Source organism: Ipomoea nil, unplaced genomic scaffold (genome assembly GCF_001879475.1).
Source record: "Ipomoea nil cultivar Tokyo-kokei standard unplaced genomic scaffold, Asagao_1.1 scaffold2926, whole genome shotgun sequence".
NCBI lineage: Eukaryota > Viridiplantae > Streptophyta > Magnoliopsida > Solanales > Convolvulaceae > Ipomoea > Ipomoea nil.
In genome coordinates, this window is record NW_017619354.1 from 2,879,187 (window position 1) to 2,899,764 (window position 20,578).

At 35.8% G+C, this 20,578-nt stretch overlaps 1 protein-coding gene across 1 annotated transcript; it reads right to left on the minus strand.

Annotated features, from left to right (window-relative positions):
* Positions 1–625: 625 nt before the first annotated feature.
* On the minus strand, positions 626–20,578 carry LOC109161932 (ferredoxin-dependent glutamate synthase, chloroplastic). The gene is made up of 33 exons (XM_019310503.1): positions 20,080–20,578; positions 17,668–17,980; positions 15,373–15,818; positions 15,135–15,266; positions 14,627–14,725; positions 14,480–14,550; positions 13,711–13,807; positions 13,508–13,600; positions 12,648–12,793; positions 11,410–11,569; positions 11,020–11,130; positions 10,709–10,924; positions 10,155–10,312; positions 9,565–9,694; positions 9,321–9,379; positions 9,044–9,149; positions 8,577–8,673; positions 7,972–8,087; positions 7,482–7,679; positions 7,261–7,371; positions 6,887–7,126; positions 6,708–6,806; positions 5,344–5,439; positions 5,061–5,258; positions 4,880–4,954; positions 3,672–3,800; positions 3,485–3,583; positions 2,647–2,789; positions 2,445–2,538; positions 2,046–2,284; positions 1,863–1,941; positions 1,525–1,608; positions 626–1,242 (listed from the first exon to the last, which is right to left on the minus strand). Exons 1-33 carry the CDS (start codon positions 20,374–20,376, stop codon positions 1,081–1,083), a joined length of 4,893 nt encoding a protein of 1,630 aa, XP_019166048.1. The 5' UTR covers positions 20,377–20,578; the 3' UTR covers positions 626–1,080.

The following is a 20,578-nucleotide window of genomic DNA, read 5'->3' on the forward strand; positions in this document are numbered from 1 at the left end:
CCTTAGCCTTAGCCTACTTAGGTGGGCGGTTTTATCATTTTCCATGGACAATTACCTACTTGATGTTTGTTTTTAATTTTTTTGGACTTAAATGTTGGGGCACATGCCTCTCTGTATTACTATGTTGTATTGGTTTTTGTTAACTTTTTGCTGCTTTATTTACCCCTACACCTACTCTACTCAGCTGCTTCAGACTAGCCAGGGCAAGGCATTAAACAATTCTCAATTTGACTAGCTGCTGCTGCTGCAAACCCTCTGCTCTGCTACCTACTTTAATTAATTATTATAATGTTAGTTGAGAAAAACATTAAACATGGGGACACAGATTTACTTAAAGCTACTTGGAATGTTTTGTTCGATGTAAGTCACGTATTTGGATTTTGATCAATTTTTAATTTTTAATTTGTGTTTTAGGGTCAATAAAACCAAGATAACGTATTAGATTTGCTTGTTCACCCCCCCATATAGTCCAAAGCAATGCCACTTTAATTTAGTTGAGAAAAACATGGTGACAGGAAATTACAGTTATCAAGCTGCAGGTTAGACACTCTGGACTGGAGTCTGGAGAATGCTGCTTTTGTTTTATCACACAAGGAGGGATTGGAAACGCAATCGCTCCAAAACCTGTTTAATCCACCCAATTTTGCATATATGGTTTTAAAGATCCATGCCACTACAATACAATACTGGGGACTTTATTTCAATCGTTTCCATGGTCGCATTAATTCTTGAAATTGATATACCACATGACATCTGGCATTTCATGGTTGCAAATAAGAAACCCCTGAAATGAGATTTTGTCAACTACTGAATGTCATCAAATTACAGAAGCCTAAAGTGAAGAATTTACAAAGCTGGGGCTGCTGAGTGTTGATGAAGTACTACTTGCAGAAACAGATTGCGATTGGATGATGCTCAAGGCCCCCATCTCTGACCAAGATAAACCTTCGAAACTTTCATTATCTGATACCATCCGTGTGATCAGACTCTAAAAGTTGAAGTGAAGTTTTCTGTACCAGTGCCTTGACCTTGGCTTCAGCTCTTTCTTATTATGCTTCAGGAGAGCAATTCAATTTTCTCCTATGCAGACTGCAAACTAACCTGCCCAGTTGCTGCTTGCTCATACTCAGCGCAGGCCTCTGGAGTGTCTTCTTCGCTAGGTGGAACTAGCTGCCAAAAGAGTGCCAAATATTTATCCCACTCCTTCAAAATTGCAGATCCTTTGCTACTCCCAGTTTTTTCCTAGCGAATTAAAAAACAAACAAGGATATCAAAAAACACAATCAATGTTGACTGAAACCAAAGATAGAAGATGTCAGCCAATGTATGCAATGTTCAGTCAAAAACGCTAACAAGTTCATCAAAGAAGCCCAGAGATAGAAGTTGAATTCATAACTAAATATAGTTACAAAATCTTTTAGTGGCTTTTATATGAGAATATTAGTGGTAAACGTATAAAAAGTTTTCCTTAGTGAAACAATCTCCACAAAGTTTCACTGGCCCTGTTTGGCAATGTATACTTACCACATGGGCTTCAATAAGGCTCTTAAGCAGCATCTGCCCCACTGGAGCCACTACTCTCTGAATCTTTACGATTTCCTTGTTTACCTATCAAAATTTTACAGGCATCACCAGAGAATTCACAATATTATAAACCAAGACTGTTGCATAAAAAAACAGAAAGCAGCTTCAATTTCTAAGTAAATCATGAACAAAAAAAAGCAGGGTAGCTTGGAATGCTGGAAGAGTTGTGAATAGAACAGATGACCCAGCCTAAGGACACCAACTGTGTGTGTGTGTGTGTATGCACATAGATATAGGTGTTGTAAATTGTCCATAAAACCAATATTGGTTAAACAAACCTTCGGGATAAGTGTATCGTCCTCATCAAGCATGTATGCCAGACCTCCAGTCATACCAGCAGCCACATTTCTACCCACCCTGACAACAAGATATACATGAAAATGAAACTCAAAACTCGGGGTCAACTTCCTTGTGCAATATTTCCATAATAGTGTGTTTCACAAATTAAAAAAAATACTTACTTCCCAAGCACAACAACACACCCTCCTGTCATGTACTCACAACAATGGTCTCCAGTGCCTTCTACAACTGCTTGAGCAAGAGAATTTCTAACAGCAAAACGTTCCCCTGCTTTCCCTCGTACAAATATCTGGCCACCGGTTGCTCCATATAAGCATGTATTACCCACTATAGTGGCATCCTCTGGACAAAACCCAGTCTTTTCAACAGGAGTGACGACTATTTCTCCACCAGCCATACCCTTTTGATCAATGAATTGTGTTAAATAGGTGAATAATAAACACTTAATCACAATGAGACTATCAGACTCACTCGGTGTTCAACTAAAAATTTATCCTTTAAGCTTAAGTTTGAGGGATAAATGTGCTCTACACATGGTATTAGTAGATTAATGAACCAACCTTCCCCACATAGTCATTAGCTTCTCCTACAAGACGGATGTTCATTCCAGGTGTCAAAAAACAACCAAATGACTGCCCAGCACTCCCTGTGAATCTGCATGAGTAGCAACAAATCTTCTAAGTTTTACAAGGATATAGAAAAACAATATGTGTCTCAATGTATGCAAGAATCACAGCAACTATATCACAAGATTGGAATTACGTTATGTTAAGCTGCCCAGCAAAACCAGTGTCACCATATTTCTTCGCAATAACACCAGCTATGCGGCCACAAGTAGCACGGTCAATATTATAAATTTGAATTGTTTTGTTCACCACCTTTTCATTCTCAATTGCATCAGATAACTGCAAAGAATTATATATATTGCAACAAAAAAGGAATTGAATTATTGTGCATACTGACCAAATATCACAAAATAGTATACTCTAGTAATTGGATTAAAAAAGAAAATTCTCCTTAAATAGAGTCCCATGCTGTTTTTTGGATTGAAAATATGTGGTTGGCTTGTAAATGTTTTGAAAATTTTGATTGTTGAAGGATGGAGAGTGTTAGATTAATGGGTTGGTTAATTTTGTCATTAGGAAGAAGTTTCAATTCATTCAAGATGGTGTGTGTGTGTGCCTCTGTTTTCTTTTTCTTTTTCAGAAATATAGATATAATATTTGGAATCTCTATAGATTAGGCAGTCTAAGGGATTTATGTAGACATATGGAAACTTGTTTCCTATTTGAAGTCTTCTAGAACCTATTTATAGGGCTTTGTATTCTCTTTTCTATATGACAATGTAAGACAGTATACGACAGCATATTAAGAAATATTCTCTTTACTTTCGTAACAGTGTCTAAGCACAGCAAAATTATCCTAACAAAGCGGTGATACAATTCTGGGTGTGACTTCTAAGCCAAACCCCAAAGTATTTACTAAGAAATTTCAATTCATTAAAAAATGGCTGAAGGTAAGGAATAAGGATGCTATCTGCAGATTAATTCCAAGAAAGGCAAACTATGGACTGCTTGATGAAATCATCCTTAATGTTTACCTCTGGATCAGACAGTAGAACTTCATCAAGAACAGGACCATTGCTATGAACCTCCTGGTTCCTTATCATAGTACTGCTCCATTTGGGCATACCAACATTCTAAAACATAATATCAGAAAATTGTTATATATGCAACTATAGGTAAACTATGAAATGATGAAAATATTAGCTATACTATGGAACGTACAGAAAGCATGTAGCCGAGGTCAAGATGTCGAGTTTTCATTAAGGAGATATCTCGAGCTTTTAATAGTTCTGTCCGTCCAATTACATCATCTAGCTTCTCATAACCCAATTGTGCCAATGTGCCTCTTACCTGGCCATATATTGTCAAAAATAATTTAGTGGTTAAAGAATGAAACTGAAGCATCACATGTAATTAAAATAAAAGATGCTTGCTGGGTGTTCAAAAAGTGCTCTCATTCTCCCAGGACGAACTGATTTTCCACCAGTTTTTTATTGAATACCCTTGTTGGGTCTCTGAAGATCAATAGGAAGACATGACCTGATAGGAGGAAAAGACATGTAGCAGCTGTACTAGAGGAGCGCCATCAGCGTCATTTTAGACCTAATTGCATAAATTTATGTAGTTCAGGGACCTAATTGCATTTTTTTTGAGTTCGATGGCCTAATTGTAGTTTGGTGTGCAGTTCAGTGGCCTATTTGACCCTTATTCCTTTTTTTTTTTAATCTCTTCAAGACAACAAAGAAATGAGGAATCCTCTCTATATTAGTCTCAGTTGCAAAACTACCTTTTTGCACCCACTAATGATATATCAAGGGTACTGTTGCTGAAAAGAAAAACAAGAGAGACAAAAAAGTTGTGACATTCCAACAGAGGGAGAAATGGTCAAACAAAGATGGACGCAAATCAGCTTTCACACTAGAAATTGTCTTGTCTAAGAGGGTGGAAAAGAACCAGGGCTCAAAGTGTTAGAGAAGAATTTGAATGAGTCAATGTCCATTCCTACTGCTTCCCTTTCCAGCATCCCACTTCTTCTTTGCAGGACAGCCAAATCAGCAAGTTCAACATAATTCTAAGCTACTGATATCCGTCTAGCCACATTAGTAGATAAAATATAATACTTGCACTCTTTAACCTTTATATGAAACATCAGGATTCATAATTGTGTTAGCAGAAAAAGCAGAATGGAAGTAAATCTGGCAGCAAATGACCCATGGTCATTGTCTAATATGAAAGTAAAGGAAAAAGGAAAGGAAACATTGGAACCACTAGAGATAATAGCTGACAGATACAAGACAAAGTATTGTGCTTTAGGAAGAACCAGTTTAACATCTGTTTTTAGAAATCAGAACCTATTGACCCACAAAGCAGGCACCAAGGATGCAAGAAAACTTTACAGAAGTCAGCGCACACACAACCATAGGAATTACCTCTTCGGCAACATATAAGAAGTAGTTCACAAGGTCACCAGGTACACCTGGAAATCGAGCTCGTAGTTCCTCTCTCTAAAAGAATAGGAAAGTGAAAAAAAAATAAAAAATAAAAATTGTGCGATGAAAATATGACAAAACTATGAAAAAAAAAAAGGTTAGTAACACAAATATTTGAGACCTGGCTTGCAACACCAACTGGACAATTGTTTGTGTGGCAAATGCGGGCCATAACACAACCAGTGGCAATCATTGCTATAGAACCAAATCCAAATTCATCAGCTCCCATTACCGCAGCCATTATAACATCAAATCCACTTTTAAAGCCACCATCAACTCTAAGAACAACTCTTTCTCTTAGCCCATTTGCAATGAGTGTCTGCACATACAATCAATTAGATGATTTGAATTGATGCTGAAGATTTCGCATTAACTATGGTTTGTTTTCAGAACAAAAAGTAAACCTGATGTGTTTCTGTGACGCCAAGTTCCCAGGGACCACCGGCATGTTTAATTGAACTCACTGGGCTTGCTCCAGTCCCTCCATCATGTCCTGATATCTGCAAACAGAATTCAGGTGAAATTTTGGAAAGAGGAAAGAATCTTATTTTTCATAATCTGAATGATAACAAACAGATAGTCCCTGGTTAAATTTAGTAAATAAGTTGCCATATCACAGTGCATGATTTGTTATAGAAGACCGATATTGAGTAAGAAATCCAGACAGGAGTTTTACATGAGAGAGAGAGAGAGGGGGGGGGGGGGGGGGGGGGTTATAGGGAGGAAGATAACAAAGAGTTAGTAACTTAGACGTCCTGGATGAATGAAAAAACATTTCAACCCCAAGATTTTAGTCAAATAAACATTTTGATTATTTGCAAAAGACCAAGACTTTACAACTTGTTAATTACTACTGCACATGTTTGCATTATGCTTTAGGTGAGATCTAAACATTCCAATGCAAACCAACTTCAAAATTTAAATCCTCTTATTTGAATTATTCTGAGGGAGATGCATGCATTGATTTCCAGAAACTAGTCCGTTTACTAACAGAAAATTGTTCTCTGTTTTCTGTTTTCTAATTTTTCAGTTTTCATTCTCTGTTTTCTGTTTAGAAAACTTGTTTACTAATAGAAAACTATTCTCTGTTTTCTGTTTTTTAATTTTTCAGTTTTCACCTAAAATTTAGTTTAGATAATATTAATATTTTTGAGCTAATATTTAAAATATTTTTTTGGATATATTAATTTGAATGACATGTATATGAATATATAACTTTTACTTTGAATTCTAATATATATGAGATTTAAATATCAGATATCTGGACTGAACTTGTATTATGATGTAACATAATTAAAAATATTCAAACTAATAATCTATTGAGTTCAATCAAAATCTAAAAATTATATAGAGTTTAATTCTTAATTTTCATAATGTAAATAATGTCTAACTTTAAAGTGTAAGCAAATAAATTATGTTTAAATAAGTAAAGTAAGTAGAAAAGATAGAAGATAGTGATAAGTAAAATAAGATGATAATGAATGTAATCGTAGTAATGTGGTTATAGTGACATATAACTAAATAGATGATTGATGATTCTGTTTTCCATTTTGAAAACAGTTTTTTAGTGTGTTCCAGTTTTTCAGAAATTTCCAGAAATTATTTTCAGTTTTCAAAATGGAAAACTGTTAGTAAACATGTTTTCTGTTTTCTATTTTCCAGTTTCCGGAAATTATAGACTACATAAAACAGAATATTTGATAAATCTTTCAAATCCAATTACTATGTAAATGTCAGAAACTTGCTCAAAAGGCACAGAGATGCACACCTGAATGATATCAGCATTTCCCTTTGCGACCCCTGAAGCCACTGTGCCAATACCAGCTTCTGCCACGAGTTTTACAGAGACTTTTGCTTTGGGGTTAACCTGCTTATCAATAATGAAGAATCAGGAACAGTGCTCTGAAACAGATTCTGATTAAAATAGGAAGAGATGCATCACATCACCTGATGAAGGTCATAAATTAACTGAGCAAGATCCTCAATAGAATAAATGTCATGGTGTGGTGGTGGGGATATAAGAGGGACACCAGGTTTTGAATTCCTCAATCTTGCAATATAAGCACTAACTTTTTTCCCAGGCAATTGACCACCTTCACCTGGTTTTGCCCCCTGTGCAATTTTGATTTCTAATTGATCAGCATTTGCCAAAAATGTTGGAGTGACACCAAAGCGGCCCGAAGCAACCTGAGGATCCATTAGCATGTTATTAAGGTTTCTCAATTAGTCATCACTTATTAGTAACTTATCCACTCACTGCATGTGGCTGCAATGACTTCCAAACCTAGAAAGGAAAAAAACAGCAGCAGCACACATAAGACCTGTTTTATCGCACTTGTAGCTGTATCTCCATTTTGAAGTCCTTTGAGGTGTGGAAGTGTTGGAGAATACCCATCAACAACATCAGTAAGGGGTTTCCAGCGAATTGGATCCTGTATGAAATTGGTGCATTAAACATCATAATTCAGGAAAACATTCAAATAGATATTACCTGATAGAGTTTACTTCTTTGTTTAAAAATTATTACGAGTACATAATTTACCTCACCACCTTCTCCAGAATTTGACTTTCCACCAATCCTATTCATAGCAATTGCAATAGCTTCATGGGTTTCCCTAGAAATAGCTCCAAGTGACATACCACCAGTGCAAAATCGCTGCACAATTGATGAAGCAGGTTCAACCTTTCCAACTGGAATAGGTGAACGATCACTTTTCAGTTCAAGAAGGTCTCGAAGAACCTGTAATTACAGTAAATGGTCAGAAACTTTTAGAACATCAACCAAATATCTGAAGTAATAATAATCAAATCAGTACATGGGGAGCAGGGGACTCGGTATAACTGGTAATATAGGTGCCCTTGGCCGGAGGATGTTATACATTAAAAAGTTCTATTTCCCTCCCTTAGAAGGGCAGTCTTATACAACTATTCATGAGTCAAAAGATTCTTAGTGCTCAGGTTATCCTCAACAGGTTAACTCCAAGATGAAATCAGAATATAATTAAAGGTTAACAGATTACGCAGCAACTCACATTCACAGGTCGGTTTGCCAAATGCTGCTGATAAACTGAATATGCACTTTCACTCTTTTGACGGACAGCTTTATGGAGCAGTTTTGACATCTCTGGATTATTTCCATGATATTCCCCTTTCAAATAAATGGAAATAAAAAAATAAATAAAACTATAAATTTTGAGAGTTTGGGCCATGAAAGATTCAGTTTTAATTTAAATCTCAGCAGAAATATAATCTCAAGCTTGTCCAAAAAAGTTTACAAAGAAAAAAAAAAATGGAAAAACTTAAATACCACACACACACACCTTTAACTCAAATAAGGAAATGGTCTCTATAGGACATATGAGATATAGACATATAGTTAAGAATATATGTTCAGAGTATGTATTGGAAAGTCAAGAAAAAGCCTGAGTTTAGGGATTTAGCTAGACAAAAACCATTATTTTAGGTATTTATTTAGTGAGCGTTCTGTTAACTGATTTCCTAGGATTGCATTATCTGGATCACATATATTTACTCTTTTATATTGAATAATGGATGGACAAAAGAAGCATTATTCGTTAAAAAAACCTGTCTTCAGTATGTACCTAGAAATGTTAACACATTAGTATGTAATTTATACCTCCTGGTCTGAACTGTATGAACCCATAATTTTCAAGTCTTTTCGCGGTATCTTCGGAGAAAGCCTTAACCCAGAATGACAAAGTCTCCCTTGCCAGCTGAAAGAAAGAAAGTTGTTCACACTCAATGTATTGTAATGGTATAGAAAACACAAGCAGCAGGCAGACCAAAAATTTCAAAAGTATAAACAAGCAAGAACACAACAAATTGTAACAGTAGTCATTTGATCAAGCTCACATTTTACTAGACTTTCAACAGCATAAAGAATCAGCAATACAACAAACTGTAACAGTAGTGTCATTTAATCATGCTGGAAATTTGCAAGACTTTCAGAAGTGTCAGACTACTGTCAGAATAAATTCAGTTTTGAAACATCTTTTGCCAATTATAAAAAATTTACTAACATGAATTGTAGAATAAAAATTTAACCAACAAGGTTCAGATATCTATATATATCTGTTTTAGTACCTCATCCAGAGTTAAGCCACCAATACTTGATTTACTCCCACAAAATGAAATATCAACAACCTCCTTTCCCAATCCATATATTTCAAATATCTGTGCTCCACAATAACTAAAACCAAACAATTTTAAGTGGGAAACGGAGAGTAATAAAGAAAGAAAATAGCAAGATGAAAGATGATGATCAGCTGATAACAACAGTAATATGACATGGTAATCAGGGAAAACAAAGAAAACAAGAGATATAGTGTAGGAATCTGCTGCCAGAAGTAGAGACACTTACCTTGAGAGCAGTGAAATTCCCATTTTGGAAAGAATTTTGAGAAGGCCAGATTTTATTGCCTGCAAGAGTTTTGAACATTAATGTTCTCTATGAAGTACAGCACACAGAAGTTGGAAAGCAGTTCTATGAAAGCTAAACAAACAGATTAATACATGTGTGCAACTCCAGCAAATAAAAGGAATCTTCAAATTTTGTTAACAAAGACAACATCGTAGGCACATTCATTCTTCACCAAGATACAGACCTTACAGAAGTTCTTTTGAGCTTGCTCAATAGTAACAGTAGGCATCTTTCCATTACGCATCAGGTTCACAGTTTTATTGCTCAAGCGCCACTGACGACATGTCTCCAATGCCAAGTATGGGCAAATAGCACTGGAACAAACAAAAAATGTCTGTCAAATGATGAGCTGAGTATATTTACCAAAAAGGACCACCTCTTACACATTTGGGCTAAAAGTAGACTAGATATAAACCCAAAACTCAAAGAAAGATATACATAAATACACACATGCACTCCCTCCCTACATTATACCTGCCTTGTTTGGCTTCCCAAAATAAGATACAGACTCAAACTCACTTCAAAGTTCAAATTTAGGGAATGGTAACAATCTTTCCACTACAAGAATTTGAACTCTATCCATTACATTAATAGTTTCCTTGATACTAAGGTAGTCAAGATTTTCCACATTCTCCATGCGTAATGAAACTCTCATTAGATGGGACAAAGGGAATGCACGGGACCACATACAAATATCTATGAGCCTCAAATTTAACAAAAAGGACCGAATTTCAGACAGAGGAGGAAAGAAGATGCAGAAGATATGAACATAACCTTGCACCATATCCTATCAAGCAAGCAAACTGATGAGTGCTGAAGCACTGAGCAGTATCAGCAACAATCGAAGCAGACATACGCAGACCATTCTGAATCAGGTGCTGGTGAACTGCACCTACAGCAAGAAGTATTGGAATCGCAGGCCGTGTAGCTTCCTGGCAGTGCAGACAAAAAGTTAGATATATGTTATATGATGCCTCAGTTTTCAAAGGTTTCTCTCCAGTATAAAAACAGAGGGATGTACACAGAGCTTATAAAAAGAAGGATGCCAGTCAAATAGAAACTTCAGTTAAATATACTGCATAATGTTAAAATGTATGCTAAAGGCAAATTTCAGTAGAACTGTAGAAAAACAAGAACCTTTAGAGATTAAAAGCAAGAAATGAAATAGTGGCAGATATCCTTACTTCCTTTAGAGGGGGGTTGAGGTTCATATAATGCATATGTTAAGGTCTAGAACTTTAACTAAATCCAGCACATGCTCTTGTAACGCCTCAAACAAAGACAAAAATAGCAAATGATGGCACCTGACAGACCAAAATAAAGCTTACCAGCTCATCAGCCCTGTCAGAGAGAACAAGCAATTGAGAACCATTTCTAACAGCTTCATCAGCTGCTTCACAAAGTTTGTGCAGTGCCTTTTCCAAGGAACCATCCACTCCTTTTCCAACATCAAAAAATGTAGGTAATACTTGAGGTTTCAAATGTGGATCTTTCAAAAGAGATTCTAACTCTCCTTCATTAAGCACTGGACTTGACAAATTAACCTGAATGGTAAACCACACAGTTCCTAGATAAGAAACTGGAGAGCAGCAAGAGCGTAGCTAATGGCGTCAAAAGCAGACGGGAAATGCAAACAGACCTGAGAGACATTTTCAGGTCCAACCTCTAGTATATTTCCTCGCTTCCCAAGATTGACTTCAAGAGACATAACCAGTCCTTCTCTGAGAGGATCAATAGCAGGATTTGTGACCTGGCATATATAGACAAAACCAACCATGCAACATGAAACCAGATCTAACAGATTATTTGGATAAATAATGTTTTAGGAAGTTACAGTTACTTAAAGGTGAAGCAAGGAGATTAAACTAACAAGTGAGGGCCAAGTGACTTCACAAAGCATGATGAAAGAGGAACACTAAACCATATACTTCACTAGATGCATGTTTGACAAGTGAGGTTACCTATAGCTATATAGTGTCTTTATTTTTCATAACATTAGATCCTGATTATCCATAATAAGCATGCTAACCTGAGCAAACCTCTGCTTGAAATAGTCAAATAGCATATGAGGCTTTGAAGATAATACAGCCAAAGGTATATCATCTCCCATGCAAAACGTAGGCTCCTTCCCCTGTGCAGCCATACTTTCAATAACCATTTGAACATCCTCACTAGAATAGCCATATGCCCTGTTTTCTCAAAAGAACAAGAATCAGATAATTGAAAATGATTGATATCATAACAATCCTAGCCAGGATCATTTGTTTTATAAAGAAAGACAATAAAGCATGGGAAAGAATCATTTATTTATATCATACGGCTGAAATTATGTTAGGTATGATGGATAGCTTAATACGTTATTTAAACCAATACGGGGGCAGAAAATATAAGATGGTTCTTCTATATTGGAAAATTTACAAGTTTACTGATCTATATGGCATCCTATGGTCTACCCAACATTTAAATCAGCAGAAGTAACTATAAAATTTTAAGAGATTGAATTACATGAGCAGAAACTCAACTTAGGACCCTATGGTGCAACCACATGCATTATCCATTTTATGTTCATTCAACTTGTAGCTTTCTGCAACATTTTTCATCATAATACCATAGTACACCAAGCACTGTGTATGACACACTTAAATATTTATCTCATATAAAACATATGGGTAATACCAACTACCAAGTGTCAGAGGAAGGTAAATACCTAGCTGTATTCAAACTAGGTACACTGAAAAGAAAAAAATGGGATAGAACGCCTAAAAAGGCCATCTCTACGTGTCTCTACTCTGTCTTCTACTAATTTTCAGAATACATTTACTTTTTCACATCTCAACGCTCTATCATCTTTTCTTGCAATTACTTAAAATGCTCCACTTTGCTTTCTGCAGAAATTTTTACCAAGATTCACATATCAAAGCCCTGAAGAAAGTTATTTTTCACAAGGGCTACTGTGTTTTGAAAATTAAATAAAAGTTGAACATCAATCTACAAAACTGAATTAGCTGGATAGCATATTGGGAAGTCACGGGACTTCTAGTTTATCTAAATTAGTACTTCATGTATATCATTCAGTTATGGTTGTAGCCTAGCATAACTAAAAATTATTGTATAACTATAAATATTGTACACACGATTGTGAATGACATGCAACTATGCAAGAAACTCTTCGAGTTCTCAATTGTTAATTAAGCGAATGTTAATATTTAGAAAATCATGATAATCCAATTTGAGATTTCAAGGATGAGATAGGATGAAGATTTTTACTGCTGGCGTCTCAAAATTGTTTCACTTTCCAAAACCATAGTTGAAAGGAAGTTCGCTGGCTTCAAAGCTCGTAAATTTTCCTTGACCCACTTTCCATAAGGATTTGATAAAGCAACTCGCTTTTTGACCTCTGTGTTTTCAAAAACCTGTTTGAATCAGAAACTCAAAAAGTGTCATGAAAGAACAAGTATTCAAGGTATAAAAGGTAAAAGGCTTAAAAGAACACTTTCAGAAAGTGAAAATAATTTAATAACTAATTGTCTGCCTCAATCATACATGCAAGGGACCAAAGCAACAGATAGGAATACACATAGGAGCTTCAAATCTTTAAATTCATGCAGTAGAGAAACTTTAGCCAATCAAAACTGAAGAGTGATAGGGATATTTTTTTTTTTTTTTTTTAATTCCTCCATATAGTTGCCCACCACATCACGACTAGTCAATTACAGATTTTAGGATCACTATGTTCTCACCAGAATACAGGTCATGAAATACATCTTTGGCTAAAAACAAAAAAATTCACTAAAAATCTGGCTACATGGATTTGACAAAGATGAAGAAAACAGTTACAAATAATTAAGAAACGATTTAATAATGTATTTACTCTCACAAAATATATTGGATCTTTCCTAGAAGTACATAGGCCATAATTATTTCTCGATAAATGCATATCTTAGTAGCTAAACTACATAGTATGCTTAGGAACAAACAATACACTTATCAAAATGAACAAAACAGTATGCTTATTAAAAGGAGCAAAACAGATAAAATTAGAAAATGAAGTCTGAGCAGCTTTCAAATTACAAATTCAGTTTTAGTAAAAGTACTGTGTTACTCTCAAGATTGGATCTTTAACAAACCTGACCACTTGTAAGATCAGCAGTTATCATCATTCCAGGACCTAGACGCCCTTTCATTGTTACCTTTGATTCATCCATTGGCAAAACACCGACCTAGTTAAATGAAAAACAGCTTTAATATACTTTAGAATGTGAACTATCTTGCAGCATCTGTGAGAGCTCAATTTTGAAAGAGTTGCATTTGAAGAAGATAATGAGCATGCCTCAGATGCAACATAGACAACATTGTCTATTGTCCTCCAATATCTAGCAGGGCGAAGTCCATTACGATCAAGACAAGCTCCGACTGTTTTTCCATCACTGCAACAAAGTAATGCCATAGGGAACCAAAAAAAAAAAAAAAAAAAAAAAAAAAAAAGGCAGTGGTCATTCAAGTAGGTCTATGAAGCTTGTGGGCAAGAGAGGTATTACAAAACTAAGCAATCTTAGTTTTCTATTTTTTTATTTTTTATTTTTAAATCACACCAAACCAAAGTTTTGAAAGTTTTTTTTTTTTTTTTAAATGTATTGTTAAGGAAATGAACACAACTTGGTGACTTTGTCGAAATAGTTAGCTCCTACACTAAGTAGTAAGCAAAAAATAAGTAGTTACATTTGATGGTGCCAATGAAAATTAGACGAAGTATTATGTAAACACATAGGAGGTACAAAGTAATATCAGTTATATTTCTATTACATAACCCACTCAAAAGTCCCTTGTTTACTTAAGGAAACAGCAGCTTGTAGAATAGTTAATCAGCATGCAACTGGTTCCATATTCAGTAATCACCATTTGTTAGACATAAGGTTTTATGGCTTTCCAATTTGAAGTACCCAGCACATCTTACCTAAAGAACAATAGGTTGTTTGGCCTTTGATATTGAAAGGGATTAAACCAATGATCCCTCCCAAACCCACTTTGGTTCAAATGATGGCCATGTGAGGTTAGATCGACACATCACTAATCCTAAATCATTTGGAAAGAACAATTACCTGAATAAGAGTAAGGCAGGCCCATCCCAAGCTTCCATTTGACCTTTGTAGTAATCATAAAAACTAACCACCTACGATAATCAAAGAAACCAACTGATATTGAATACCCTCGCCAAACATGCTAACTTATCTCAAACTAGTTTGTACCTCAGGATATTTGATAGTCAAAGTTGGATGATTTTGGTATGCCTCGGGAACAAGAATCATCAGAGCTTCATCAGGATTGCGCCCACTCCTTATTAGCAACTGAGAAGCAAACAACAGAAAGTAGTCAGCTAGGGAAAATCTGTTGCCATATTTGAAAAAGAGAAGGCTAAGAAATTGCAAGTAATTGTCAGGGTGATAGCTAATATTTACAAGTCAAAATGGGAAGCAGAAACAAGTTCATGAGATGATAAGAATTTAATACGAAACCCAAGTACCCAACATCCCAACCAGATAAAGTATCAGCTAAGCAAAAACAGTAGCATTATATTTTTTTCACTATGTAAGCTTATACAATTAACAATGCAGGAATGAGCAGGTCAGCATGGTAAGAAGATTCATATATGATTTTTATCATGTTCCCCTTTTAATCAGGCATTCTATACAACAATGTGAAAATTTCCAGCAACAAGCAAATAAATGCTCAAAGTTGAGATAATATGGGTTGTACTTCTGCTGCACTGTCAAGATTAGCAGAGTCAGATGCTTTTGAGTTCCCAAAAGGACGAATGTCATTTTCGCGTCCACGCCAAACAGGAGACTTCAAATAGGTCTCTCTAGATTGCATCCAGTTCAAGTTCCCCTGCATAAAGTTTTTGACAACAATTTGAAAGACAACCAAAAACCACATAAGCCCTTGACAATGCAACGATGAAGGAAAAGAAACAAATAGGTGAAGTTGGTGTAACCTGTACTGTGTTGATCTCTCCATTATGACCCAGAAACCTCATTGGTTGAGCAAGTGGCCACCTAGGACTAGTGTTTGTACTGTATCTCCTATGATAAATTGCAAAAGGAGATATATAAAGATCATTTTGCAGGTCATAGTAAAATTTCCCAAGAACCTCTGACCGAAGCATTCCTTTATAAACAATAGTTTGGCTGGACAATGAGCAGAAATAGAGTTCATTTCCCCAGGTTTCTGACTTAGCTGCTGCTCTTTCAATTAATTTACGACATATATACAGTTCCCTTTCAATGTCATCAGCATTTTCATCTTTCACAATTCTAACAAAAACCTGCTGTATATTGGGCATGGTTTCTTTCGCATAATATCCAACTACAGAAGCTTCCACTGGAACAGGCCTCCATCCAAGCACTTCAAGACCCTCTTCCTCAAAAACATGTGCAATTACTACAAAAGCAAACAAAACATTCAGGGAAAAAAAAAAAAAAAAAAAAAAAAAAAAAAAAGTGATCAAGAAAATCCAGTTTTTACTGTCAAAGATTAGATATTTGATATCATACAGTTATTGTTTGGCTAACATCTTATTGCTTCTACCCTACTACAAGAAGCCATAAGCTGGGCTAAACAATGTTTTCCACAAAGTGGTTTTTGGAGTAGGTAAGAGGAAATTGCCTCTTTTTTGAGATACCCCAATTTGAGGCTTTGAGGCTTTTTTGAAAAACTCTTTTTGGAGAAAGAGTGACCTTTCAATGAAATTTATATATTTCAAAATTACCCTTATTGATTATAAATAATTACAAAGAAATGTATTCCGAAAAGTTCTTTCTAAAATAGATCTTTTTGCCTCTTAATGACTTGGCCAAACAAGCACATAATGTCTAGCTAAGAAGCAATTTGATGGCTTCTTTACGTCGTATATGTTAGCCTCTATTGAATGTAACTTTTTTGCTTCTTCACGTTACTGTGTTCTTGGATCTGCCTGCTAAAGTGAACAACTTGTTTTAAATAGGTATAAGATTCCTTACATTCATCTTTGTAAATGATCTTATTTGCTTAATAAACAAGTTGGTTTTTTATTTAAAAAATGTCTAGCTAAGAAGTAATGACAAATTAACTATTTATAAATGGTTTTATGACATTACCGCCTACACTATCATTAATCACACTTCAAAATATGACAATCATTTTAGAAAAATAGAACTCTTCTCATATGGAAAATATTAGTTCAGCCATTTACTTACATAAGGTAAGCAGAAGCAACAGAAACCATAGATAATATAATGAAAAGAGAGGCACACATAAACATTAGTAAAAGAATACATTTCCTCTGAGGCTCTGATGTATTTGAAACCCTAAAGAATAGAAAAATTCCCATTGAAACCCTAAAGAATAGAAAAATTCCCATATTATCCTTATTCTGCATGAGTATTTGAAACATCTAGATGATAATATTTAAATTTTAGAGTGAAGAAACAGACACAATCAAGAATTTAAAATTGAAACATAATATTTCAGTTATTAGTAGTGGAAGTGCATGTTTTGATACTATTAGCAAAGATTTAATAGTCCGACTGACGAAGCCAATGCCTGCGTAAACACTGTCAAGGATCTTAGTAGGGAATCCTGCAAGTGCTTTTATGTTCAATAGCAACAAGATTAAGAAAATAAACTATTGATCTAATAGACAACAAATCCCCAGTCATTTACAAATCTCTATCATGCTAAATACCCCTTTTAGCCTGGGGTCCCAGAAAGAAATGGGAAGAAAAAATGCTCCACTGGTAGGAAATAGCTGAAATCCTTTTGATAACTTGTCGTTTTAAATCTCTTTTTTCCTCCTATTGATGATGTGATGTCTTGACAGAGTATGTTTTACTCCGTATTAAATCTTCCCAACAGGCACCATCTTTTCAGACACTAATCTTGTGCTAAGTAAACATTCTACATAACATAAAAATCTTCAATCCCACCACAGATTTTCTATTTGTTCATGTAGTTATTGATCAGCATAAAGGAATTACACTTTAGTAATCTATTGTACTAACTTCAAAAAGCAAGCTTGTCATTACATATGCCATCTTGTGATCTTCCTTAAAGTTCAGTAAATAATCAATAACCATACACCTCTAATATTAATCTACATCACTAGATTATTTATGAACCTTTAAAACTCAAAGCTCTAGCAAGTATATAAGACTATAACTAACCTACCAACATCCAAGTTGTCAAGTTGGTGTAGATATAACAAATTTATATTTATAAATGTACAAATAAACTACAATGATCTATAGCTAACCTGTTTTTGCTTCATTCATCTGGCCATCATCCTTGGGAAGAAATACCATTCCAACACCAGTATGCAATTTGTCAAAGGGAGGGATTCCCTGTGTTTCAGCCCACTTATTAAAAAGGTCCCAAGGAATCGAAGTCATCAATCCAGAACCATCACCAGAATCATTATCTGCTCCACAACCCCCACGATGTTCCATGCATCCAAGAGCTATAAGAGCATCTCTAACAATTTCATGTGATCCCTTATTATCCAAGTTTGCAATAAAACCAACTCCACATGCCCCTCTTTCAGATATTATGTCATCCAAAGTTGCAACCTGAAAGAAAACCAGACCATGAATGTAAGCTAAACCGGAAGCATTTCTAAATAACCATGAAGCAACATATGCCTAAATTTTCTAGTATGCTTGAAATCAGAACAAACACTCACGATACACTATAGCCTCAAGAACATGTCACTCTTGGGGGGAGCATAAATTTACTCAGGAAAAAGTAGACATCACTGCTCAACAAATTTAAGCTTTTGCTGCGCAGCTGAGTGGCTGAATCCTTAAAAGGGGAAAGGGTATAAAGAAAGTAACTCACAATGGCGGAGGGAAACAGAACAGCTAAACAAACTATAAGAGAAAACATATAGTTGCTGTATCATGTTATAATCAGCCAATTCAACCAGGTATGAGGCAGAATCCAGATAAAGTGGCTTACGCATTGTTGCAATTGCCACTATGGCAAAATTCCTTTTGCATCTGAAGATAATTCCTAGGCGAATAATATGGAGCAAAGAAACCCTTGCAAAGCATTACCAGAGAGGAAGTACTGCTAGTGGTCAATAATGATCATACTCACTGCTTAGTGACAAATAAATCAAGCATGAATGAAAGCATAGTGGCCAACCACTGTTCTGACTTACATTCATTAACTTTCAAATGTTGGAGCAAAGTATAGTTCAGGCCAGAAGGATCAGATGAATCAGTAACCAATTTTCCTTGGAGTTAAAGGTGATGCAGTGGAATTGTCCAAGAAAGTTTATTTATACTCCATAGGTTGTATCTATTCAAGTCATGTAAATGTTATGTTGAACTGTTGAAGAGAAAGTAAACACAATACGAAATGTCTATGCATTATACAAGTAAAAGTTTTCAGAATAGCAAAGAAATACAATCTTAAGGTATGCTCCTCAGCAAATGGAGCCAAAGTTTTTTCTAAAGTTGCAATGGAAAGCCAAAAGCACTCAATACACTTTCTCTCAGTCCATTTACTTATGTCCAAATCCCTAAAAATGGAGTCCTATAAATATACATGATAAAAATCATTTCAAGCCCTTGATCCACAGCTTCAGGCATATTTACTCCCCATATAGGAGGGTCCATGCACAGAAACCCTCTGGAGGCCCCTTAAAGCTAAAAGAGGAATGTCATGGGGTCTCAAATTTCTGACAAGCAATCAAGGGAACTGGACATGTACACCCCTTGCATTCACCACATTCACCTGCTGTAAGACTTCTACATAACTCCAAAATACTCTCTTATTGTGGAAACAACTAATATTAAAGTTGCATATAGACCCATATGGCTAACATGAGCTCAGTCTAATTGGTTTATCATTTATGTTAAGAGTCTCACGTTGATAAAATAAGAGATAACATTATGGGTTTATACGGCTATGAGTTAGACTAGCTAATTGAATAGATTCAATGCTAATTGATTAGATTCAATTTTTTAGCGTGGTTTGGCCCATGCGCATTATAACCCAGTTGAATGGCATTGGCTCAATCTTTAGATTATAAGATGCGCATTATAGCCCAGCTCTTTGTGTTCACCCGCAGTTGAAGGGGAGTGTTAGTTTACATTAAGATACTAAATTATTTAACCAGTATTAATAACCAAGTCCTCAACTTATCTATTAGAAAACTGCATACAACAATCATTCACCAGTTACTGAATTTTGAGTGGACAAGTGGTCATACTTTGGATAGCAGTTGATGCCAATTCAGTGGAAACTAAGCTTACAAGAAATTTCACCGGCTCACTGGACTGGTTGATTATAAAAAAACTTTTATGTGCACGTACTACTACACAGACAGCAGATTCGATTATAAACATCTACGTTCCATCTATGTAAGCTAAATTGCATAGCTTCACTAGTCGATTTTGTAATTTTGTTTTTGTTGCCACTAGTATAATCGAGTAAAAACTTAAAAATAAAAAAAATTAAAAAAATTAAAAAAAAAAAAAAAAAGAGGCAATATCTTGCTACGTGCTAAAACATAGAATTTGCTGGAAACAAACTGATGCACGGTAAAAGACAACCGAAACTCTACAAATTTTAAAAACGCAACTGGCAAATACCATCTCAAAACTACAGTTTGATCAAAACAAAATACTGGCAACACGACACCACCAGGAACCGAACGCACCTTGGGCGCGAAGTCGGCGGATTGCTGCTGCGCAGGCGCATTAGCGGCCACGCGTTCGCGTTCCAAATCGAGAACCGCCTGAACCGAGTTCCAGTTCCTGGTCACCAAACTCCGCGGCGCTATCCGATCACTCCACGTAGCCGCTCCAATTCGGCGGCGACTCCTCTGGCTAGACTTGCCGTACAGCCCGACGAAATCAACGAACGCCAGTCCTCCACCTCTGTCCCGGTTCCCGGCCAGCTGTCCATTGGCGAACAACAGCTGCGGAGGAACACGCGATACAGAGTTCAGTGACATCGCTTATCACCTCAAACTCAACAGAAATGCATACACAGAATTGCCTTACGGAGAGAGATAGATAGATAGATAGAGAGAGAGAGAGAGATTGGAGAGAAGAAGGAGAAATGTGTGGAGAGAGAACGGATGGGAAGATAAAAGGAGGAGAGGTTGGGAGCCACCCGCCGCTCTCGTTTCTCTGATGTAATATACCGTTTAGCGC

Coding starts and splice junctions, on each gene's coding strand:
- LOC109161932 (XM_019310503.1), bottom strand. CDS start 20,376: ATGTCACTGAACTCTGTATCGCGTGTTCCTCCGCAGCTGTTGTTCGCC. Junction 7,680..7,971: donor TGGCAAACCGACCTGTGAAT/GTGAGTTGCTGC, acceptor CTGTAATTACAG/GTTCTTCGAGACCTTCTTGA. Junction 2,539..2,646: donor GCTGGGCAGCTTAACATAAC/GTAATTCCAATC, acceptor CTACTCATGCAG/ATTCACAGGGAGTGCTGGGC.